This window comes from Pezoporus occidentalis, unplaced genomic scaffold, assembly GCF_034315485.1.
Source record: "Pezoporus occidentalis ecotype Australia unplaced genomic scaffold, CSIRO_AGI_Poc_V1 ctg4, whole genome shotgun sequence".
NCBI classification, from domain to species: Eukaryota; Metazoa; Chordata; class Aves; order Psittaciformes; family Psittacidae; genus Pezoporus; species Pezoporus occidentalis.
In genome coordinates, this window is record NW_026915724.1 from 18,061,709 (window position 1) to 18,087,917 (window position 26,209).

General features: G+C 39.2%; 1 protein-coding gene across 1 annotated transcript in view; it reads left to right on the forward strand.

Moving 5' to 3' along the window:
• Positions 1–5,858: 5,858 nt before the first annotated feature.
• The window catches only part of ESCO1 (establishment of sister chromatid cohesion N-acetyltransferase 1), a 32,062-nt gene continuing 11,711 nt past the window's right edge, over positions 5,859–26,209 (forward strand). The window contains exons 1-8 of the mRNA XM_062632881.1: positions 5,859–6,257; positions 8,236–8,339; positions 8,537–8,732; positions 9,309–10,680; positions 11,323–11,431; positions 12,754–12,817; positions 14,980–15,094; positions 24,098–24,229. Coding sequence (XP_062488865.1) covers positions 8,539–8,732; positions 9,309–10,680; positions 11,323–11,431; positions 12,754–12,817; positions 14,980–15,094; positions 24,098–24,229 — 1,986 coding nt within the window. The 5' untranslated portion in view covers positions 5,859–6,257; positions 8,236–8,339; positions 8,537–8,538. The remainder of the gene's footprint in view (positions 6,258–8,235; positions 8,340–8,536; positions 8,733–9,308; positions 10,681–11,322; positions 11,432–12,753; positions 12,818–14,979; positions 15,095–24,097; positions 24,230–26,209) is intronic.

Genomic DNA, 26,209 nt, shown 5'->3' on the forward strand with positions numbered 1-26,209 from the left:
CTTCAGTCACCCAAGAGCCACCTGTGACCTTAGCTGTCTTAGTACTGGATCATAAAGATCTTAACCAGTAATTTATAATGTGACTCTTGGCAAATAGACTTTAGAAAAACTGAAAATTTCAAATAGAAAAATCTGGTTCTATGAATGCAGAGAAACTAACCCATGGTATACATTTCACATTGACCAGAAGAAGGATTAATGCTCTTTTTAGAAACCAAGACATACAACAGTACAGTTTACCAGATTTAGCAGAATGGGCTGTGGAGGACAGTCTACAATTCTTCAGGAGCTGGTGTCAAGGCAATGTCACTTTATAGGTGATGATGACTCCAGGCAGGTTGACATTGTCCTGTCAATATGGCACAGAGTATCATGCTTCAGACATCACTGTGCTCACTGTTGCAGAGTGCCATCACTCCGAGGCCTAGACTGACCATTACAGAGATCAGAAAAGGGCCCTGTTTTCAAGAATTACTCCCCAGTAATTTAAGTTTAGGAAGCTGCTCCTTACCTCCTTCCTCCCTGCTGCAAGCTGCCATTTCCAACTGAGATCTAGTAGTCAACTGCTTCAGCCCTTCAAGTCAACAGAATGGAGCAGCTTGCTTATCTCAGCAGTTCCCAAATGTTTCAGACAACAGCTCCCTTCCGTTTTACTGTGATTGCTTGGACCCCTATGCACCACTCGCATACATAGATACCCACTGTCTGGCCTGGCCCCAAATCTCTGCAAATCAGCTGCCAGCCTTCCCTCTAGCTGTAGTGATCTGCAGTGCTTTCTATCCCTACTCCTCTCACACCCCCGAAAAAAAATTCACATTCAAACACACAAGCAAACTGGACAAACTGGACAAACCCAGCCCAGGTTTTTCCTGCCTCCCTGGAAAAACACCAAACCAAAACAAAAACTAACCCCCTTCCCTTCCCTGCTTTCTTAGCGAGATCCCTTATAAAACTCTTTAGCTCCGGTCACAGCACCCTCCAATCCCCGCTGTCCCATGTGCCACCTAGGCAGGAATTTCTGCCTCTTTCACTTGCAGCTCCTATAGCTGCCTGGCTCTCGCCAGTGACTCAGACCTGCAGGAAGAGAGAGGACTTTTAGCCCTGATGTGGTGTCATGAGCAAGCACACTATGCTCTCCCCACGCCATTTCAGCTCAACACACTATCATCCTGCAAAAAAAATAAGAGGAAATATTTGGTCATCGAGTCACTGAGCTGCTGTCATACACGGCTACCCTTGAGCCTGAGCCATGTGCTGTGGTTCTCATCCCAAGATGCCAGCTGGTGAAAAAGAGCCTTGGAATGCCCAAGGTAATGAAGAAGGAGGGTACAAAAAAGCCCAAAAGAATCTCTGTAGGGACTTGCCACAAACCTTCAGCACACATGCTGGATCCCCTCCCTGCAACAGGCTAGCGGTGCTTCTTAGCAGCCAGCAAAATAACTCCTGCACCAATCTGCTGTAGAATATCCTAGCCATGCATGTGGGGTTTTACATTTTCATTCTAACATTAGAAAAGGTACTATCTGCCAAACGCACCAGCAGCCACAACAGCCAGTAGTTCTTCATTGGCAAACATCTCTTCCTCTGAGGGATCCAATGTTCCTGTCTCTTTCTGAAAGTCTACTGGAGGCACAAAAATCAGCCGCTCCCTTCTTCCTGGATGAGGGTGGAGGGACCTTCTGAACCTGCTAAATGTATGGAAATCAGGCCCTGTGCTGTCTCAGCTCTTTCTTCAGTTCTTTAAAGGATCTATGTACTGTGATTATAAACCGACTAGTTTAAATCAGCTCCATATGTGGCCTTAGCTAACCCATCTAAGGCATTCTTCCAGTGCCCTAGGAGCACCTGTAGGGTTAATGACAGCTGAAAGGTTTAAACAACTACCGCCTCTTGGTTGTCAGCCACCACTTCTTTGCTCAGAGGAGATGCCTGATATGCAGTAGAGCAGGTTGGGAGTGTATTAGCACATCAAATGGGGCTGTGCTTGCACAACTGCTGTGATTGAGCTTGGGATCAAGAGCTCAAGCCTCTAACTATGTAGCCTGCCCTAAGGCTGCAGTTTCACAAGCAGTGGTCAATGTTAACAGCTCCCTCATGCCAAAAGGGGAAGGCTTGCTCTTCCGCCTCCCCTGCCTTTTCTTATCCTCCCTGATTCCAGGCTTCTGCCTTGTCTGGCAGACTATGATCCACTCTTTCCACTGGGTTAACTTTTTGCTAGCTCAGTAGATTAAATTTGCTTGCCTATGGGAGTCCCTTGAGTGCTAGATGGAGGGTGGCATGAGGTAAGCACAATGCTGAGAGTGGGGAACGAGGAGACAATAGTGGGAAAGGCTTTCCCTTTTTGGTGACAGTCAGCTGTTACACAGTTCACAGCATCTCCCTGGGCCTTAGGCTAACAGGGCACTGTCTGCGATTACTGGGATGATCCTTATGTCAGCTGAGTTATTGATCCTGTGAAAAAAAGGTATAGCCTAGAAGCAAGTCACTTTTCATTTTGCTCCAGGCAAGAGGCAATCCAGCATATTACAGCAAAAGTAAGCAAGGCTAAAACCCTTTTGGGGTTAAATCTGTCCTATCCAAATTCTCCATCTATGCGAGTGGAGTTCCTCCTCCCACTCTTCCCAGCTCCTCTGGTTCTACAGCAAATCCATGCCTGATCCTGTTCATATTCACCACAGCATCTCAGGAGAGTAAATTCTGGTTAAGTTTGCGTTCTACCAGTGACATTTGGTAGCAAGTTCACACTGATATCAGTGCTTCAAAACGCTGCCACCTTCTGTGGAAAACTGGAAACCTACTCACATTCTTCTACCTCATGATTTTTTCCCAAGTTTTGGATTGTACTGCTTTATAAGAATGCTTGCTTCTTTACTACTTCCCTGCTGTACAGCAAATTAATATTCCATGGAAGGATGGGAGAAAAATCCAGTTTTACCCCCTTCATGTTCCTAAGAAAGTGGAATGGGAAAACATCATGTCATATTTACAAAGTTAGTGATAACATAAAGAAATACTTTTATCATTCTCCAAGAAATTTACAAGCAACCCAGTGATTAAAATATCCTTCCTCTGGAAAGTATCTTATAGATTACAGTAGGAGAGCAGGAGACCACATGTTGTTGCGTTTATTGTAAAGTCACAGCAGACTATCCTGCATTAAAGAGGAGCTGCAATAGGGAGTTATAAATAACATCGCCTCCTATCAGCTTTTTAAAAACCTGCAGCTGCTGAAAATCTCCATTTGCCGAGGACAAACTATGCTTCAGTGAAGCGTGGCCAGAAAAGGGACTTCTAAAGGAACAGTTTCTTGTGTCAGTTAATAGAGACAAAAAACTCTGCAGGAAGAACAAAGTACCTCCAAGGAATTTGATTTATATCTGAAATATTTTACGCTGTTCAGCAACTTGAATGCAATCAATCCCATAAATGCAATACCTATAGAAACGAATCAAATGCGTGGAAAACCATAAAAAAGCCCTAAAATGTTCATTCTAAAAACCAAGATAACCACTTTTAAAATACTTCAAACATTAACAAAAGAGTATTTGCAGAACATCTATGCTATGTAACTTCCAATGGCCAAAATACCTGCACGGTCTTTGTCTGTTACATCAGCAAACTGTAACCAGAAATCTGTACAGGAAATCAGAAATCTCTGGGAGAAACCCTGTCACATGCTACCATTCAAACCCTCTTCTTCTAACATTTCTTGGTTGGCTAATGCCAAGATTCACCACACTGTTCTCCAGTCATTCTGATACAGCGATGTACGCAGGTCGCTACGTGAATTTAGAGTCAAAGTGAGACTGTCTGTGCTAGCAAGTAGAACATACCAACAGGAGTAGATGTGCACAGCAAAGCTACTTAATGTTGAGGTTCTGACACACGTACTCAATGCATTTTAGGTAGGACATACTTCAGGTTAGCCCTTGCTCAGTAATCTGGATGGAATGTGCTGGGCATGCAGGAGGTATCTCTACATTAGTATTCCAGTTAGGATGAGCAGCACCCTTTTGAAACCTCCTGACTGCTCCCACCTGACAGGCAGGGTCTTGGAGTGTGCCTAATGGATTCCTTTTGAAGGGGCTCTGAGCAACCTGGTCTAGTGGAAGGTGTCCCTGCCTGTGACAGAGGGGTTGGAACTAGATGAGCTTTAAGGTCCCTTCCAATCCTGACCATCTGTAATTCTATGAAACCAAAGTCACAGATACATGTGCAGAACACACCCAATACATTCCAAACCCTTGTGGTCACTGCATCCACACGACCAGACTAAAGCTGGTCTAGCGCAGCACCTCAGTGGCATGGATGTCAGATCCTCAGCTCCCCTTTCACTCAGAACTTCTGCTTATAAACGCAGACAAGGGCTCAGATGTGGAAACAACCTGAGGCAATGAAGTCACAACATAAGGCTGGATGAGGTAAAATCCATTACCTGGTGTCACAAGCACTGAAATACCTCAGCCAACGGAAAAAATAAAAATAAAAATCACAAATACATGTTTATGCTATAGAATGAATTGTGAGTCAGAGTGCAGAACACAACTTGCAAAACAGCTAGCTTACACCTGCAGGGTCACTACTGAACTGAGGAAAGCAAACCTCCCTGGACACATGAAGGCAGCTCACCAGGTGAACTCACTGGTGGAGAGGTGGTGGAGAGGCAGGCACTGCACAGCACCGGGACACATCCAACAAGCTTCTTTAGCCTTAGAGACACAGACAAGCACCTGTCATGCTTCTGAGTGACACACCCCGGCACAGTGCTGCACCTGCGCTGAGGAAACTGACTGCTGCCTGTGCACCTGAAGCAAAGCTAATAGCAGGAAATTCACAGCAACCGCAAAACGTATCCCTGTACTCTCAGAGAAGTTTCCAAATGTGGTGTTAGAGTGGATACCGCTCCTACTGCAGCACCAAACCCGACTGCAGCGGGATTTCCAAACACTTTCGAGCAGAGGCCCACGCACACTTAAGGAACGCTGACACTGCAGTAACACCACCACCACCAGGCAGCGCATGACTCGGGGGAAGTGTCACACTTCGCGTTTAGAACGACGCCAGTTATGAGGCATCACTGAGACACCGCGTAACCCACTCCATCAGCAGTACCCGGCCAGCGCGCCGCGCTGATGTCCCCCTCTCTTTCGGCAGGCGAAAAGCCTAACGGCAGGGGACGACGCTTAAAAACCAACGCGGGCCCGAGCCGCTCCGGGGTGAGGCCGTCAGTCCCGGGGCAGCACCGAGCACCCACGGCAGCCGTGGGGACAAACCCCCCCCCCCTCACACCGCCCACACCGAGGACGCCGCCACCGCTGCCGGAAGCGCCCCGTCTCCGGGGGGAGGAGAAGCCGGGCCGGGGTGGGGTGGGGCGGGGCTGCCGCGGTGCCCGGATGTGAGCGGGCTCGGGACTCTGGCGCGCCGCCGCGCGCGCGCGCGGGCACAGGTAGGGCGCGCGAGCCGCTCTGACCCGGCCGCTGCAGCCTGCGCGCGCCTGCGCCCGCCCGCGCCCCGGCCTCGCGAGCCCCCGCCCCGCCCCCGCCCTCCCCCTCCCCCTCCCTCCTCTTCCTTCACACGCCCACCCCCCACCCCCCAGCAGCTGTCGAGCTGGGCTCGCGCTGCCGGCGCGCCGCTCGCGCGAGGTAAGCGGCCGCCTCGCGCCGGAGGAAAAGGGGTGGGAGGGTGCGGGGTGAGGAAGTTGTTCCGCGTACCCCCCTTCCCCGCCGTGTGCCAGCGGTGTCTGACAGCCGCTCGGCCCCGCCGCGCCCCGGCTCCGTGACCGGCAGCCCGTCCTCGCGCGGAGAGCTGCCGTCTGCCCCCCCGCCTCAGGGCCGAAAGGCCGGCGTCTCCTCCTCCTCGGGCCTGCCTCGCCGGCCGCGGCCCGCTCCCGGGCCTGTCCCCGCGATGGCGGTGGGAGTGAGCGGGCCGTAGGGACCCTCTCGCCGGCTGCCCGCGCTGCGGTGCACGGCTGTTTCTCCGCAGACCCCGCCTTGCCCCTCGGCGGCTCCTGCCTGGTCCCGGGGAGTTCCTGGCCGGGGTTAGGGGCTCCCTGCCAGGTCCCGCTCTAGAAGGGTTGTCACGGCGGGGCGCTGAGGCGGGTGACACTGGGCCACGCTTGGAGGCCTTCCCCTTTCTGCCTTCCTCCCGAGTTCCGTCGTGGAGGCTCAGCCGGCAGCGAAAGCGCGGGGGGCTGCGGGGTTCTGTCACGGCAGTCGGTGGGGAGGCTCATCGTGAGACCGCAGCGCCCTGTCCAGCAGGTGGGCCTCCAGCCTCAGCAGAGACCGAGGGGCTCGACCGTGCTTTGAGGACTTGAGGATGTGGGAGTTGTGTTTTCCTGTTTTTCCTCTACTTCTTGCACAGAGCCTTTGATTGGTGTGCAGTTTGTTCTGTGTCTTCCCTTCTTTCCATAATCTTGCTTTTACTAAGAGGGACTTCTTCAGGGCAGAAGCTGCCAGTACTTGAATATCTGGAAAAGTCTTTGCTTTGCTGTGCAAAGTATTAGTAGGAAAGAGATGACTAATAACCAGCTAGCTCTCTTTGTAGGACGAGAGTGCATTTGTCAGCGTCCTAAGAAGCAATACCTGAAAGGGAAGGATTGCATGTTCTGTTTTGTACTTGAAAGTCTTTCCTAAGAATGCCAGGTCATGTGGCTGACAATGATGTCTGTTTATGCCTAAAAAAATCCAAGCAGTTCTAGGTGTATGCAGTATGGTGCTCTCAAATTCCGAGAGTCAATGTTGTGCTCTAAACTGAGTGAATATGTGACCAGTGACTTACTCGGCAGCTAGAGCTGTTATTTTCAGGGTGAATGGCTGTACCGTGTCTCTGACAGGTAAACTTTGACTAGTAGAAACCCTTAAGCTTGATAAATGTCATGGAGCTCATGAGCTGTTACAAGTGAGGCTTACAAATTCTCTTACCTGCTCTGTAGGGAGAGGCATGTAAATAAAACCATGAAAAGTGCTGTTAGAGATTTCTTCCCTGGATAGAATTAAGAAACATGTCTCAAATATGAGTTGCTGGTCATGCAGCTTCTTTAAAGGAGAAAGTCAGGAGACAGCACTGGTGTCTGGAATTTGGGCGTTATCCATCTTGCATGTTTAGCAGTATCTTCATAAAAGAGCAGATGAATGGAAATGAGGTTAAGGGCAATTTAAGTCTGAAAAAAAGAAAAAATGCGGCTCTCTTTCCTTTTGGATAATGAATAACTATTAAATGGAGCTTAATGTAAGTAACTTTCAGATTGTTGGAGAAAGACATGCATCTGTCAATACTGAAAGGCTTACTTTCATTTCATTACAACTGCAGTATCTTCTCTGTGTTACACAGCTGGTAACATAAAGTTCCTGTTTAACCTTAAATGTACCTGTCAAATGTAACAATGGATTAGTTAAGGTTTGAAGAGTAATATAATTTTGTTACAGACTTATTTCTTTGTCAGTCTGTCAGTGGCAAAAATTAATAGACAATTCTTGACCTAAAAAGGTGATACGGAAGTTGTGAGCACTGAGTCGTGAAAAGATATTAGTGAAACTTTAATTATTTTTTTTTTAAACAATTTATTACTTTTATTTGAAACAATTGTTACTTATGCCATAATGCAAAACCAGTGTCTTTGAATAAGAGAACTTTAAAGTTTCAGAAGGCACAAATAGTTGTGAAACCAAACCTGTAAGACTTTTTATTGAGGACCTATGGTAGTTTTCAGATTCTTGTACAGATGAACTTTGGCACCCTTAACATCATTTCAGTTCTCATAAAGACATCATCTTTAGCTGCCCAAGGCATATGTCTCAAATAATGCTGTTTTCTAGGCTTCCTGTCATTGATTTGTAGCTTAAGTCATATTGGAAGGAACAGTTATAGGTGGTTGCTGATGTCTATGAAGTTCTGTAGTAGCAACCACAAAACTTAGTAGAGTCTAATGAATTTATTCACTGTTGCTGGGAGGCACAGGATTTACAGCAGACTCACTTTCCTTGTGGGCTGTGAAGGAGAGCAGCATATTTGCTGGAAAAAATGCAAAAGACTGAGAAATTTCCTTTCAGATAGTACCATTATCTGCAGGTGTTGGTTTTTTTGTTGTTGTTGTTGTTGTTTTTTAATTAATTATTAAAGAAACTTTAAGGCTAAGCATTGTTTGAAGGGATATAAGAGGATGGCAATGCCAAATTCAGAGTCTGAAAAGGAAGTTAAAAAAGTGCTTACTGCATGAATGTGTTATATTCTTCATAGGTGGCATGAAACGTCCTGTTCATACGCATATACATGAGGAATGTGCTTGGCACACCTTGATAAGTTACTTTGGCCTAAACATCGATTACCTCTTGTAAAAACCTGTAAGTAAAATAAATGTGATTTTATTTGAGGTTGCTTTGATGATTTGCTTTCTGATCACAGTTAGTATGATCTGCCTTAAAAAGAAATGTCTGTTACCTTGTTTTGTAAAATGGGCAAATCTTCTGTTATGTTAGCTGACACTGTAATAACAGTTGACAAAGACTCTAAAAGCTGAATCAATTATTGTGTTTTACAGAAATGGCAGCTCAAAAAAGGAAGTCTATGTTAGTAGAGCCTTCTGCTAAACGTCCAAAGCTGGACAAGACCAGCAAACCATCATCAAAGAAGGAAAAAGAGGTGTCGGATACAAAACATGTCTCAAATAAGTCAAAGCCTAATTGGTGTGTGGTGCAGGAGAAAACTGTACTCAAAACATCTGTCAAATCAAACAGGTTAGTGACAAAAAATAGGTAATTGTGCTAGATTATCTTCACAGACTAAATAAGTGCAGAAGCAATTTAAGCAGAATGAATTTGAGTGAAAGATACAGCTAAATAGTTAAATAGTACTGTTGGGAAGATCAGCCTTAAGTCATTAAGTATGTTACATGCTACGTGATCTTTCTCTGGAAAAGAGTGTGTCTTGAAATCCAGAAAGATTTCCCCCCCAAAAAATTTCTGAAGCAAAAATAAATCTAATACTATTTAGGTTAATACTTCGACTAAAAGCTGCAAGTGTCAACAATTACAATCTACTGGGGTTGTTAAAAATCATTCATCTGAGGTTCATAGTTCAGGCTTGCATGCAAAAAAAACATTAAGTGCTCCACTTACGAGTGACCAGGTGGAAGTGAAGTTTTTTTAGAATGATTCGAAAGATAATTCTTCTAAAAGTAGTGAGGATGTGTAATGTCCAGGGTTTTAAAAATGAAAAGAAAAAAAAAGGGGCAGAGGTTAGTAGGAATGAGAGGAGTCTTATGACGAATTCTACTTTCTGGTTGCTATAAAATAATTATCTGAATCTTTCAGTGACAACACCAATGAACTTGAACTAGGAACGCGTATGACTACAAGATCTTCAGCACTGAACTCGAACAATAAAACTACACCTGACAAAAAGATCCAACAGCAGCCTAAATCTGCAAAAAACAAGGAAGTATGCCAGAAAAAATCCATGCAAGAAATTCCTATGTCAAAATGCCTAATTGTGCCAAATGAGCCAGTAACAAGGAGATCGCAGAGACTGCAGCAGTTAACACATGTACATGTACCAGCAAGATCCCTGCGCAGCAGAGAAGTTAAAGAAGAAAAAGCTTTGGAAGTTAAACAGAGTAGCCAGGCAAAAAGACAGACCCAGAGTGTTGCAGCAAAAGCCCTTAAATCTGTTGGAGAGAAAACAGGACAGAAAAACAAAAAAACGAAGCCAAACAATACAAAAGAGGATAAAGAAATACATGTAGAAGTGACCAGCTTCCTGAAAGAGAAAAAAAGTAAAGCAGACATTAAAAATGGTAATTCCAACAGCTTTCAGCAAAACCCTCAAGGGTCATCATTATGTCCTGATGAAAGGCTGAAGGAAGTTAAGAAGGACCAAACGGGCCCTGTATCTCCTATTGATAGCAATGCAAAGAAAGTGGAAGCAGACTCTCTTAAGCTAAATTCCAAGACAGTAACTAAGGAAAAACAACAAATGCATCAGAACATAAAAAGCAGTACAAAACAAAAAAAGATTTCACAGCCCTCTGTAAGTGAAACAAATGTGGCTGATCCACCAGAGAATGATGCAAAATCCAAAAGGGTGAGCATCCTTGAACTCTGTGAAGAAATCGCAGGTGAGATTGAGTCAGATACAGTGGAGGTGAAAAAGGATTCCCCTAATGCCAAGCATAGCAGAACAGAAGAAAAGCATGCCGACATACAGCTTCAACAAAGTGAAATGCTTACTCAAACGGAATCTAGTCAAAGTACGCAATGCAAACGGTTTTTCCCTAGCAAAAAAGGAATGCCTGTCAAATGCACTCTAAATGGTAGAAATAATGCCTCAAACAAAAACTCTAAGTGGACCAAAATTAAATTACTGAAAGCTAGTAACATGAAGCACAGTAACTTAAATTCTGCAAATGCCCCCAAGCTTTCTTTGTTAAAGGATTACCGTGAAGTTTCAGAGGCAACTCAAATAGCTACAGAAGTAGAGCTTTCAAAAGCACAAGGCAACCTGTCAATAACAGGACTCTCTGAGAATGAAAGTGTAACTTGTGTGCAGGAGAAATCAGATCTATCATCTGAAAGAGCTGGAGCTAAAGAAGTGACATTAGAAATAAAACAGCCCACAAAGAAAGGTGCAGAAAATGGTTTGTTGCATAATTTGACAAAACATTTATGCGAACCAAGGCCAGATGAGGTAAGTCATTTTAATTATGGTGTATGGTGGGAGGGTGTTCTAAATCTGTTCTGTTTTCTGAGAATGCCATGCTCAGAAAGTTTGTTTTAACAATAACTTTCTTTCACAGTAGCTTAAAATTTTCAGATTTCTTAAAGATGCTTTACTGGTGTGCTGTCATAGATGGGATAATTGTAAGCTGGAAAATTAATCTGTTCCACCCTTCTAAGTTCTGTATTTCACTAGGTGTCAGTCAATAAAATTTCCTGCTGAAGCGAGAGTTTGTACAAATTCATATGGACACTTTCTGATGACTTAAGCTCACATAGCTGTTCTGAAAAGGTGTAATGAATGGGGAAATAAAGTGTTCTCTATCTGAATGAACTTCTGTTAAAATTTAAGATTTCAAGGTCAAAGGTGTTCTATACAAAGTATTTTACAAGCTTATACATAAAATGAAAAAGGTATTTTGAAAAATGAATACCACAAACTTCAATATGGACTAGCTAATCAGTTGCATTTTGTTTGCTTCAAATAATGTAGGAATTGGGGAACTGGTACTGTATTTAAGGTTTTAATATGTAGTAAACTCAGTGAATTTGTTCATAGGTTAGATGCATTAATTAGTTTGGATTTTTTTTTAATGTGCTCTGTTTTGTTTAGACCTTTAGACATTTGGAATCAAGTCCAGACAGTTCTCCACTAAAGTATGTTACAGCTCCTAAACCACCAAAACAATTAAAAAAAGAACCTGGAGAAAGTGAATCTCAAGGTAATTGTCTGCTACTAATTTTTTCTCTTCTTCTGAGTTATATGGGAAGCATAGGTCTTCCTTTCAGAGGAGTGTTCTCCATCCCTGTTAACCAGGGCTTCTGTATTTCTTTGTGTCGCACCCGTGGCCACTTTAGTAGAAGCAAAATGTCCTTTTATCTCTGGGTTGTAGTTGGAGAGAGAGATGTCCGTTTTTCGACCCAGCTACTTTTTCTGGTGTGTCTTTATGCTTTATGCAATAATATTTTAAGTCTTAAATATGCCTCATTTGAGAAAAGGTGAAGTGACAACTTTTAAAACAAACAAGAAACCCCCAAACCAAATCTTTCCCTTTTTCATTCAATAAGGTATTGAAACTTCCATATTTCAAGTGGATTCTTCTGTCATATTGGTTTCTGTTAAGGATTCTCTGTTGGTTACAGCTTCCTTTGAATAATTATCTGCACTTCTTTCTCCTGAATTGTTCTACTTGGTCTTGACCAATTGTTCCCTGAGTAATCACTTTTCTGTTTTTATTACATAGTCTTCATTTATTAGCCTGTGAATGCAGTTTGTCAAACCTTATGTTGAGAGTTATGTGAATATTTTGACTGAAGTATGTTTGATGAAGAAATATTATTGATTGATCCCTAATGTAGATCTTCATTAATTTCCCTCATAATAATATGATATTGAATCCTTTTGCTTTGGGGTTATGTTTTGTTGTGGGTTTTGGTTGGTTTGAGTTTTGGGGGTGTTTTTGTGTTGTTTTTTGTTGGTTGGTTAGTTGCTTTTGGGTTTTTTTAATCTGAACCTGATTTTTACTGCACTGTTTAACTATTCAGCTTTTCTAGATAGTTGTTTTTTTCCTGCCATTATAACGTGTTTTTGAAGAGCAAAATAATTATACTATTAGAGAATGTAAATTTTTTTTCTTTCTTTCACTATTCTTGATTGTTTCTTCTCTTTGAGTGTTACAGAACATGCCTCAGATGGGGGCATACTATACATTTAGGATTCTTATACTATACGTAGAACTATTTATATGGGTGTTGGTATAAGCAGATTTAAACTCCTGTGCAATTTTGCTGCTGGCCTTGTTTAGCTGCTGGCAAACTGCTCTGCAGAATTCCTGTGGGAATGTTGAGGAAAACTGCCTATTTTTTTGAAGTACATGTGGAGAAACACCTGATTACTCCCCCAAAATTCCGGCCTTTTTTGTTGGCCATGAAAAATTGTAGCAGTGTCTTGTCTGTGTTTTTGCAGATAACTGTTTGTGTGGCTTAAATTTCCTTTGCAAATAAAAACTTCATTATTAAAGTTATAATCTTTGATTAATTGTAGGTTTGGCTCCCAAGCAGTTGACACAAGCTTCACTGACAAATCAAACTTCTGAAACTGAGGACAGGTATAGCATTTCATATGCTGTGAAATTGCAGTTATGTTCCATAGAGTTATGAGAGGGTCTGTTCTAAGATTTAACTGTTCTATTTTTCCCCACCCTCACCTTTCAGCTCCAAATAAGTGACTTGTTCTTTATAAACAGACTTTCAGTTTACGCAGTTATTAAGAATGTTTCTATTTTGTTAAGAAAATTATTAAGCAAGATATTTGTAACTGCACAGTTATTTTAAAAAGTAGAATTTAACAGTGTTGGAAGAACATTCCTAATCTTCCTCAAATTGTATGATAAACAGATTATGGGAAGGAATTACCACATGATTTTCACTTACTGAATTATTTAACTTCTGGAAAAGTTTTCTAATGCTTAAGTTATGGTACTCTTTGTATATATGAAACCTTCTTAAGTGAGGAAGAGCAGATTTGATTTAGGATTGTTTTGTGATTGCTGTGAAATGAAGGAGTCAACAGCCATATTAAAAAAAAATGGTTCTTGTTCTTACTACTAACTAAATTGTTCTTACTGCTACTAATAGTTCAGATTTGTGTTTTATCCTTGATCACATTGACTGTTGTAGTTTTTGAATAATTCTGGCATAGTCTCTGGTTTTAGCCAATTACAAGCTAAAGACAATAATTTCTTTATACCTGATACGTTGAACAGCAACATAGTTGGCACAGTGGTTGATGTATTGATACTGTTTTCTATATTCATAAGATAAGAAGAAATGATGCATTTAATTTTCAGTACATCTGTATGAGGCCAAATTAATAATTCTGACTAACCAGCCCTTTTGTACATGTTGAAAAACTCTATGGAATTTCACAGAAGATGGGTGGTAAGGCAGATTGAAAGCTAGTTAAATGACTCTTTTCAGATTTTTCAATAAGTATTGCAATAACTTCAATAACTTTGCCTTAAGTTTTTATTCTCAACTGCCAAATAGCTTTATGTTATCTACTCAAATTTGTTAGCTGAACAACCCCATACTGCTTTGCTGTTATTTTGATAAGAATTTTCCTTGAGAGCTTTCTTACCCTGCTTTCCGTATTTTAGCCAGGATTTAAGGCATTGTTCTTTCTGTGGTACTTCTGCTGTAACACACAGCAATGTGTATATCTAAAGCGTAGGTCTCTTTAGGGCTTTGTAAGAAGAGGTTCTGGTGGGAATAGGCAAACCATGAAGTAGCTGCTTACTGCAAATTTTGGGGCCCGTGACAAGAATAAAAAAAATAGCTCTGATTTAGCACAAAAAATGCTGTTTTAACAATATCTGTCAAGAGGTTTTATTTTTGAAAAGTCTCTCTGAATTAACGTGCTATGTGTAGTGCCGTGGCTGCTACAAATAAGTGTTCGGTCCTATGTCCTCAGTTTGCTCAGAAAAAGAAAATATGTAAAACTTAATTGAAGTACATATATTCTTGTATGTATTTTTCTTCAGTGATCTTCACAAATTTTATCTAAACCTGGAATTGAGGTTTTTGTTTGGGTGTTGTTTTGTTTGTTTGTTTGCTTGTTTTTTTTCCCCTGAATATAGTAGCAAGTTCATAGAATAATTTTATTGGTGAGGTATTGAAGTACTTTCCAGTGTTTCTTTCAGTTGTGAAAAGGGCAAACTTAAACTGAGTGAGAGAGATACTAGGGATATCCAGCCATTTACTCCTTGGATCCTCTTCTCTCCTTCTCTTCACTGCCAGCCATTAGAAGAGAATAAGTTTCAGTTGAATTTGAGAGATTTGTAACATCTGTTTTATATTGACGACTTATATTTGTGGGAATATTTACATGGTCTGCTTTAGCAGTAGCCTGATACCTAAAATTAGAAAGCTAAACCTTACATAGGAAATGTATATCATTAGGGAGCATCAGTTATGCTCTGAAAATGCCTCAGTTAAATGCTTGGGTTAATGCTTGTGACTAACCTACCCCACTCGATTATAATTTTCTTTTCATTAAAAAACCTCACTTCTATTTAGGCTAGTCACAAATTGTATTTTTTGGTTAATCCTTTTATTTCATTATTTTTCCATTTGAATTACAACTTAGGATATATAGGACTCTGTTAACTTGGATTTGCATCTTGTTAAAGTTTAGTTGTACTAATTACAGTATCTAGGATGACGTGTATAAGCAGTCCCTTTTTTAACATGAAATTATTTGTATTTCAAGGGTTCCGTTGTCAAATCCGTCATTAGCATCAAAATGCAGTAACTTCATACCATCTGAGGAACATATTCAGAAGCTAAAAGAAGCAGGAAAAGATATTGACAAGCAGCTGATCATAGTAAGTAATACCCTTTCAGTAAGGCTTATAGCTGCTCAAGTAAATTACTTTTGAGTTTGCAGTGTAGTGTTTTTATGAACTTGCCTAAAAATTGTTACTTATACAGCTATTACCACTATAAATGACTTGTGAAAGGAGAACCTATACTAGATTCATGCAGTGTTGATGGTGGTAAATGGTGGCAGGCAGACTTAATGTTTAAAGCTGATTCTTGTTAAACCAAATTCCTTGTTTTTTTTAAAAGAATAGCTATTCAGTAAACATGCAGTTGTGTGGGGGAGAATTAACTTACTTTTTATGTATGTGCAAAATCTCAGTTTTTTAAAATTTCAGAATTATGGGGGGAGGTCACCTGACAGATTGTGTACAAAATTAGTATCAACAGATTTATTCCTGCACCAGTCAAACGCCTATTGTTCTGAGACAGCCTTAAAGATTTTCCTGTGGATCTGCTCATTTTCACCAAAATATCGAAGCAGCAATACTAGTTTGATTATTTGGTCTTACCTTTTTTGTTATTAGCTACCAAATGTGCAGGTATCTCTTTTAAAACAGGAAAATGCAGAACGAGAAGAAAGAGTGGCACACAATCATTTTTCTATCTTGTAGAATCGTACAACTTGATAGTGAAACAGTTGGAGTTTTTGGTTGTGTTTCACATTGTCTTTTTAATAATCCACACATCAGATAATCCTTGAGAAATAAAAGGCTGGAGATGGGGAACTACAAAGTGGGAGGAATCCAGGCCATTAGGGAAAGATGACTAGTAAGCTTCTTATGAAATTACCCCGCTCTCATACGTAACTGGTGGTGATTCTATATTACAATTTTTTTAATGCCATACATGGGTTATACACATGAAAATATTACCTAAAATAGAACCAGTTGAATTCTGAACACTCATATCCATACTGAAGTATTTTAAAATCAGAGCTTCTGAAAATTGAATAGATAAACATATCCTTGATTTGCCTAAAATTATACAAATCTATGCACTTAAATGCCCAGTCATGGGATGATGCATCAACTGTATCCAACGTTAAGATATTTCAGCTATTACCTCCTTGAAATTCATTTTACCAGCTGAGTTAAAATGCATGATTAAATACCTTCACTATATTAAAAGGTCTATAAGAATATTACTTTTCATTTCAGTAAAGCTGACAATTTTTGCTGATATAGTAGTAGAACTTAACTGAAGAGTTGCTAGGATCATTAACAAGAAGAAATACGTAACTCTGTTTAGCTACTGAAGAGAGATTGTGTAGTTTTCCCCTACTGCATTGATACAAAATGATTTTTGCTACTTATTGACTATGCTGGTAGTATTCTTGTGTTCAGCCCACATTACAAGAGCAAGGTTTCCCCCCCAGCCCCAGATATTCACCAGTAAAAGCTTTTAAATTATTCATCTAGCAAAATTTTAGGATATAAACAGTGGGTCATAAATGAAGAACCCTAGGGAAAAGGGGAGAGACCTTGAAAACAAGACCTTTCTTGTTTTCAGAGTGTATTTCTAGAAGATGCAAGTAAGCACTGTATTTAATTTTTAAACGTGAAAGTAACAGCTTCATAGTATCTAATACATTTCAGCACTTCATACAAGTGTAGTTCAGTTGGATTGCATTGAGTTCAGAGTTTTGTTGAAATAAAAGGGTGTTTTGGTAATGCCTGTAGTTCACTTTACCAAGAAAGCATTAGGTACAGTATTGCTCTGTTATTCTTTTAGCTGGGGGAAAACTGCTTTTAGGATAGTCAAAATATGTAGAAGAACCCAAATATTTGTTAACCCACTTTGTAAAATACTGTCCTTAACATTAGTTGCTGTGGAGACAGGACAGTTTTGTCTAGAATAATTTGTGCTAGCATCTACAGGGGAAAAATCACTAAATAGACTTTTAAAGTACCAGACTTTGGAGTATTTGTATCAGCGAAGATTTGGGATTAAATACGTATAATAAAATAAGGTACATTGGTATATTTTGTAATTTATAGTAATGGTCCTCTGAAAACAGAGAAAAGATTAGTTTGGCTTAAAAGCTGTTCAGTTTGAAACTCCTATACAGAGAGCAGTCGTACTACACACAATCAAATCACTAAAATGAGCATGTCATAGCATCTGTAAAAGTTTTTATAGTTAAGAGCCAGAAATAGTTTTTATTTCAATTTCTGGCATGTTGTATTAAGAGCAGCAGTTTGTTATCTTCTTTGCCTTGCGCAAAGTTCGGAAATCATGCTTTTATTCTTAGCAAGGGACATTTAACTTCCTCTTTGCTACATTTGTTACAGCTGAAATTTTATGCTGTCTACTGTGAGATCTGATTCTTACGGAGATCTGTCAAGCCAGTCTATCTTAATATACGTACACAATCCTGTTTTGCTTTTCATAACCAAAGCAGAAAAACTAGTAGGGCTTAGTTTGACTCGCCACCTGATACAGTATCTTTATTTTGCTGGGTTTTTTTTGCTACTGATTTTTTTGCAGCATTTTGTATTTAAGTTTGACATCTGTCCTTTTTAATTGTCTTTATGGTATCTGAAGCTCAGAGTCTGGGGTGTTACAATATCATCTGTGTATTCTAACCTTCCTGCTTCCTGAGCTATATTTAGAGAGGTGTTATGGTAAAATTAGTCTTTGTTTTCCACAAGGTGCTTAATTTTTTAATATGTAATCCTTAAAGATGTATCATACATTCCTTCTCGTATATAGCAATATACAATTGCTATGGTGAATAGATTAATTTTCTATTTATCTTAAGTAATGTAATCTTTAGCAAGCTTTAAGGCTTTATGACTATAACAGAAAAAATAAAACATCTTTTTGTAGAAGAAATACTTAGTAGCTGTACTTGCACTGTTCTCTTTTCGTGGTACTTATCATCTAGTTATCTGAGCAGGTTTCAAACCTTCATCCTGTAGAGCGGTATAACTAAGACAAATGATGAGTTGTTTCTGTTTTGTTCAGATTTGCTTACTGTCACACATCTTAAAAAGTAAGTCTCTTCAGAGCATATAACTTCAGCTGAAAACAGAAAGTAATCTAATGCTGCAACAAACTTCATAAAGCAAACAGTGACAGGAAATAGTGGTGTTCTAAGTAATGCGCAAGGATTTAGGTTCAGACCAAGGAAAGTATGATCTGTTTTTCTGGAGTAAAGAAATTAAGAATGAGGCTTAAAAATAATGTTCCACATCCATGACTTGGTGTTCAGAGCAGTAGTCTGTTCTGAATATTTGTGAACTGTACACTCTTATGCATCATTTAAATACACAATTGGTAGCTTGACAAGTTACATGAAGCTTCATATTGGAAGCTTCAGAGTGATGCGTTGAAGTTGTTCTTTACTTTCCAAGTATTTGAATCTGATGTGCTAATATGAGAACTTGAATATGAAATCATATGTTCCTTTAACTTCTGAAATAGGAAAACATGCAAATGTGCAAAGCATATGTTTTAAATTTTCATAAGATGAGGTATGCCTTACATCTAAGACAAGGCAAGTCAGTTGTTTGCTTCTTGTAAAAATTCTGCTTGCCTGCTAGATCTAGGACAAAATCTTGACCAGAAGAGTGGGAATTGGTAAAAGTATTAATGCTACAAAGGAATGTTCTAAATAATGATTTCTGAGCTACAGGGTTACTTCTTCCATTTTATGCTACTAAGGGCATGTGTTTCTTTGAAAATAAAGCTAGTCTTGAAAATGATACTCATCAGTTCTGAGAAAGAACATGTGAAAAGAATGAACAGTGAAAACAAATCACTGAAGTGATAAAAACACAGTATAGAGAGACTTTTCTGCCCTTTTAGACATCTGAATTAATGTCTGGATGCAAACAAGATTAAATGTAGATAGTACTGATTAGTATCAGCAAATGCATGGATCGGGATTGCTTGATGGAATATGTCTTTGATTCTGAGGTTTGAGTTGGTGTTATATATGGAAGTGATGTACACAGTAATTCAGTTTACACATTTGGATATCATACTTGTATTTTTCCTTACTTATATATATCTTATATATAGGTAATATATATGAAAGAAGAATTTTGATTTCAGCTTTAAACACAATCCTCTGTGGAAATAGTAAAAGTGACTTCTTATGAGCCTGAAGGAAGCTATAGCTATCGTTTAAACTTGCTGTTTTCTTCCTTAAACTGGTATAGTCCAGTTAGCAATTTCTCTGAAGAACGGCTTTTGGGCAGTCTTCTGTTATTCACGTTAGTTCAGTACTGTCTCTTTTCTTTCTCATAATCCCAGTAAAAACCAACGCAGTGATTACTGTGTAAGTGATTGTGGAAGGAGTTTGGTACTTGAGGGCTGTCACTCTTCCTTTCCTCCCACACAAATCTTATCCCTGGGGATAGCTCTGCTCTTAAGGGACAGTAATGGCCATCCTTTCTTACTGCTCCTTCCCATTTCTACTTAGCTTTTTCTGGCAAATTCAGATGGGTTGTGTTCTGTGTCCTTTGTCCTGAAGGTGGAAATGTTTTGTAAGGTTAGCTGGGGACATGACACAGGAATTTGGGCACAAGACTACTAACATTGTCTTGTGTGTTAACCCTCGTAGGCAGCTAACCACCATGCAGCTGCTTGCTCGCTCCCCACAAACAGGATGGGGAGAAAACTTGTAAAGCAAAGCAAAATAAGGAATTCATTACTACTCCCCATCAGCTTGCAGGTATTTAGCCATGTCCAGAAAAGCAGAATTGCATTGTGTGTGACAATTGGGAAGATAAATGCGGTAACTCCAAATGTCTTCCCCTTCCTCTTTCCCTTAGTCTTTATTGCTCAGAATGATATCATATGGCATGGGATACTGCTGTGGTCAGTTGTTCCAGCTGTGTTCCCTCCCAGCTTCTTGTGCACCCCCAGCCTGCTCAGTGGCACAGCAGAATGAGAAACACAAAAGCTAAAACATCCCTGTGCTGTCAGTGCTGTTTTGGTCACAAATCTAAAACATAGCCACATAGCAGCTGCTGTGAAGGAAATTAGCCTTATCCCAGCTAAAACCAGTGCACATCGGAACACTGTCTGTAATACTCTTGAATAATGTGTTTATATAGTTAGGAATGGACTAATTGTCCATTGTAAATATTGTGCAGATTTGTTTCTTAACTTTGTAATTTTTTTCATATTGCTTTAGCTAATGAGCAGTGAGGATATCATTTCATGAAGGATAATAACCCTCCATTTTAATTTTTCAAATATGTTAAATAAAATTAGATACATCACAGTACTGAAAGCTTCAAGTTGCCTTATATCTTTTGGCTAAAATAGCATTCCAGAAAGTTGGGTACTGGTGATGGAGGGGTTTTGGGTTGGGTCATTTTTGGATTTTTTTGTTTGGGGTGGTTTTGGTTGTTGTTTGTTTGCTTGTTTGTTTTGTTAAATTCCACTGCCTTCAATTTGAAGTGAAACTTGTTTCTGAGTTGGGTCGCATCTTCTGATTCTCCTGGTCAGCAAGGGGATCTACCCATCAGCTTCAGTCTTGAATGCATCTTTTGCTGAAACAGCATTCTTTGACCTTTTCATTTTCTGTGGAGAGTCCAAAAATCTTTGTGGTGTTCCTTCCTGCTCAGCTTGTATTTCCTTTCCAGCCTGCCTGTTTCTATGGCTGGGTTTTATTCTTTGTTCTGTGAAAAGACTAGAGGAAAAAATAATCTTCCTCTAACTAACACTAGGTAATGAAGAACAAAGTGACCTAATCTGTGCTTGAAGAGAGAGAAAAGAGAATAAATAAAAAATAAAAAGGGCCCCTTTCATATCCTACAGAGGCACCAAATGCCTTTTTTGCTTGCAGGGCTCCTTATTCCACATATGGAGGATCAGCAGACATCCACCTTCTCAAAGAAGATATTGGTAAGACTTTTCTTTCTGTCTAACACAGAATTAAGAAACCCTCTGGACATTAAGGCAACATTTTCACAATGTTCAATTACAGTTAGTCTTGAAACAGTTGGATCTCATATATCCTGTGCCTGTATTATTGAGGATTGCCTGAGATGTCAGGATGCTTAGTTGCCATCTACACATGCTGAATTTGCTTAGGAAATAGAAAGCATCCTTGCTCTTTATTGTTACGGTTTAGAAAATTGTATTTTAAATAGAGTAACATATTTTTCTCCCTGCAACCTGGCATTTTCTTAAATACTGCTCTGAAAAACATTTCTCTAAACCTCTTACATCCTTTTTCTGGTTGTGACAAGATAACAGTTTATTCTCCAGTACGCAGTATATGATGTTTGCTGAGAAGTTCCTTCTCCCATCCCAGTTTAAAGTTTTTATTTACTCTCGTATGTAGTGCATAAGGTGTTCTTAGGTTGTAGGGGAGCATTTTTTTGGCTCTTCATGCATCATCCCATTTCCACTTTTGGTTATGCAGTGACATCAGGTTAAAAATAGTCAGATTCTATAGATGTTTTGTTGAAAAAAACACAAATGCATTCTTCATAATTCCTGACTTCATTTTGCATGTCCTCGTTTTTGTTTTTTTTTTGTTGTTGTTGCTGTCTGCATTGATTTACAAAGCTGCCTTTTTTTTCTTCTTCCTTTTTTAATTCTGAAGCAGTAAGTTCTGTTGTGTGGCTTTGAAATAGTACTTCAATTACATAAGGTCTGTCTTCTTTACTGTCCTCAGGATACTGTAAAGTATTTGCTAAAAAATACAGTTTGCATTTGTTAGGGCTGCAGAGTTCAAAAGACTGCTTTGGGTACTACAATGTGATTTTTCTGATAATTCACAAAATAGGTTTTTAATATTAACCTCTGTGCATAGCCCATTGATACAACTGAATGCCTGTAAAAATAGTAATATCAGTGAAATCCGTAAACAAACAAACAAAAAAATCCAAACAAAAAATGCCCCCCAAACCCACTGATACCAGCAGCATCCAAGAAAGCCAGTGTGGAATACAATATGACAGTACTATTCCAGGGAAATAATCCAGTCCTGGAGACTTGCAAAATAGCATTTGTTTTTACAAGGCAAGATGGGAAGAGCTAAGGATATCCGTGTCCCGAATTTTTGGATGTCTACTTAGGTAGTAAATTAAACTCCTTTAGCTTAAATACCTTCATCTTCTTGATCATTTGAACAGAAATTGTTTCATGAGACTTAACTGCAGTACTTGTGTGTGTTAAGTATTTAAAAAGTTGCTTTGTGTAGCTGATTTTCTAGTTTACATGTCTTATTTTTTGAAGTGTATTCCAAGCATCAAAGTAGAATTCCTCTTCACTTATCTTACCCTAGATAGAGGATTTGTTCTCCATTTTGAAGATAGGAATTACTAAATTCAGTTCATCTTAGTAAGGAAATTGCCATACATCATCCTTCCTGCTGAATTGTCTTTTTTCATCTTCCATGTACAAGTCCTTAAAATGCAGTATATTTTGGTGGCCAGCTGGGTACTTTGTTTTGAACTATGTTACTACTTTAAAGGAGGTCTGCAGGTAAAATAAAATGTGTTGGATTCCATTTTTACACCTTTAGAAACTTCATCTTATTCTGACATTGCAAATCTAACCTCTGGATTTTTCTTTCCTTTTTCCTTCAGAAAAACAATGTGCTCCTGTTTCTCCTTCTTATACAGTAGGAATGTATAAATTGATGTACCATTAAAGCAGTGACTTCTCAGCTTCAGCTTCTTTCTTTGGCTGAGTTCCATAGGTGTACTCTTAAAGAGAAGTTCAACTCTGAGTTTGCCTGGCCAGTTTAACCTTTAGTTTCATCTTGGAAAGAAACGGATGCCTGCATTTTAGATTTCACTAATGACTGCTTGAAATAAGTTTCTGTTGTGTGTAGAACTGAGCTGTCATCAATTTGTGCACACAGATCAATTTCCTATTAAAAAACATGCTTAAATAGTCTTTTGCTTATATAGCATCCTATTTTAGAGTATAAAGTGACTTTTTGTTTCTCTGTGAATTGTGATATATATTAAAATAGATTAAAAGTGACATTGCTGCTTACATAAATGCCATTTCCAAATGTAGTTAAAAAAACTATTTAAGCATTAAGTGGTAACTTTAAAACATCCCTTTTTGCCTAGTATACTTTCTTGCTTTTTACACCTGGCACTTCACTCTTTAGTAGGCACTGACTCCTTAATCTGAGCATATTTCCAAATTCATAACACTTTTAATGTATAAGTAGCTAAGCAGTAAGTACGGAGTAGTGCCCTTAATTTGGTAATAGAGTAGGAGTGTAATCTAAAGGGTCATGAGTAAAATCATATGATTTTCTGTTTGTATTGTAGCTGCTATACAGTGTCTGTAAAATAAAACTAATGAACCCTGTGCAATTAAGATACCATGTCGGAGATGGTAGTTAGCTATTACCAATTAAGAGTTAAGACGTAAGTCCTGAGAGTATATTCAATAATAAGGGGGATGAAAACCCCTTAATACTATTTGATTGCCTTTAAATATTTGGTTTTCCTAAGTACCTGAAAGCACAATCAGTGATTGTAGATATATTGCTGATCTTAACAATTGTATCAATGTAACTTCTGGGGGATTTTAGTAATATCCTTCCAAATATTGAGGAAAATGGCTTAACTTTGGCCCATCTCAAAGCAGCTCACAACCAAAAGACAGGCAGCAGCAGAACTGTAGGGAAAGCTAAATAGTGTGAGGTTGGATGTGGGAATTTTCTTTGTGGAAGATGATTATATTTACTCCAAATAGGGTAATGAAGGAAGAATTCTCTGTTCTTTGTTTTGAAAAAAAAATAAAAGAGAAGTCATTTGTTCAAAACTAATGGGGGTGGAGCTAATTTTAACATTAGGTAGAGTTTGCTCTGTGGTTGAGGCTGTGTGGGTTTTTGAAAGCTGGAATTCTAAATTTGAACCTTGTTCTTTCTCCTATTAAACTCCATTTTAGCCTCTGTGTTGAGTTTCCAGAAGATAAGTTGTACAAGATGTGTCTGATTAGATGAAATTTCTGTTGAACTGATTTACTGTGCTTGCAACTGACAAATACTTTATTATTATTATTTTAAATAGGATGCAGGACAGAAGAGGTTTGGTGCTATTTCCTGTAATATTTGTGGAATGCTTTACACTGCGTCAAATCCAGAGGATGAAACCCAACATCTGCTATTTCATAACCAGTTCATAAGTGCTGTAAAATATGTGGTAAGAAAACCTTGTGTTTTTAAAGGCATAAGCATTATCTTTTATTTGCTGTGTACTAGTTACAATTTGTATTACATTAAGTTGTATTTTAATAAATGAGTATCACAGTAGGCCATAAAAAACCCACTTTGGGAAATAAGTATTTTTAAAAGCCATATTAGACAGGTTATATATAATGTGTAAAAATAGTAGAATAATGGTGTTTCATTGCCATTGTATTCTTTCTGTTACGATTCCCTAATCTTAGGCAGGGCTGAGGGTGGTGATAGGAAAACAAAGGAATGCCACTGTTCTGAAAGTGCTAAATACAGGTTTCAGTGCAGCTGGTGTTTGCAGTGGTTGGCTTACTAGTTAAAGAGCTGATTGTACTGGTTTTGTAATTGTATAATTTTAGATGACTTGTAAATTACTTTTTGTTAATTATGTGTAATTTGAAGAGAGACTGCCTAGGAATCCAGCTAAACAACTTCATAGTATATTGAAACTTTACTGAATTTATAGTGTGATTGCAAACTTTAAATATAAAGTCCTAAGTATTATTCCATAACTTCTTTATATGTGCTGTATCTAACTCTCGTGTTAAAGCTCAGATTTGAAAAACATTGTATAATTTAAAGTATATTGTAAAATCAGCTACTTTGCACTAGCTGATTATTACAAGCCTTCTAGGAAATACCTGTTCACATGTCTGAAATCAAGAATAGAATCCACAAAGTCTATTTTCTTTATCACACATGTTACCTTCAGTACTCTACACTCGAGTAGATAAGACCTCCAGGATAACTGAACTGAGGCCACCCATTCATTTCATGTAGGTACCAAATGGCTGTTGGGGCTACTCTTAAATCCCAAGCTCAATTTTTTCCCAGTGCTTACAAATAAGCAGATACAACTTCATAGCTGAAGTGTTTTGAAACCCTCTGGTAGATAGTTCTGGTATTTCGTTTCTTCTTGATTAGTTTTTGCTGAATGATCCAGACATCTTGAAAAGTCTCTTCTGATACATGTTAGCTACATTTGTAGGGTGAGACTGAGCAGAAAGTGTGAGGGAATGTAGCACATTATAATGGCAGCATGTGATATGTTTCCTCATTTTATTCCTGTTTCTGTCTGTGTGTCCTCCTGCCCTGCCCAGTACTTTCAGTTCTGGAATATTAACAAAGATATAAAGGTAACAGAAGATGATGTTAATTCTTTTGCGCAGAAGCTGGCAGATGAGTTCAGTAGTTACTTAAAGCTCCCATGTTCGCATAGTTAGGAAGCTACACTGAAGTTTGACTATTTTGGAAATTGAAAGAGCTGAAATTTCTCACTTCTATGTATGTCCAGAATAACAAGCGGAAGAGCAGACTGCCTTAAACCAGATGCAAATAACAATGTATAAAGTTAGGTATTTTTTTAATTTGAGAAAAACTTTTTTTTCTCAGTTGCTACACATTTTTTTAAAAACTTCACATCATGTGCACTCAAGCAAATTATTTGTATTGTTAGTTCACTGAGTAAACAGTAATATCTCTGTAACCTTTGACCCTGATTACGTTTTGTGACATTGTAGACATGTACAGAGTGGTGATTTAGATGGTTATTCTGAAATAGAAACTGTAGCGTAAGAGGCAAAGGAGGTGCTCTTAGGAGTCTTCACATTCCCCTGTGGTGTATTTTTTTTTTCCTCGTAACAATTTGACACTGTTTTCTACATGGATAAAAAACTTTTGCCATGCTAAATAGTTAAGTCTTCAACACCAGTCATTTGACTCATAGTCACTGGTTCTTGGTTAATTATATTGTGGTAATGTCCATGACAGAAACATCCTCACCTCCTCTTACAAAAGAATTTAAATTTTAGATAAGCCTGCTTGACTGTACATTTGTACACCAAGTCTCTATTTGTTAATGCTTAGTCATCCAGAAATACCAGAAGAATAATTGCTAGTTATCCTAGCTTTGCTAGAAGGTTTCTAGTGGGGATTGCTGGGAGGA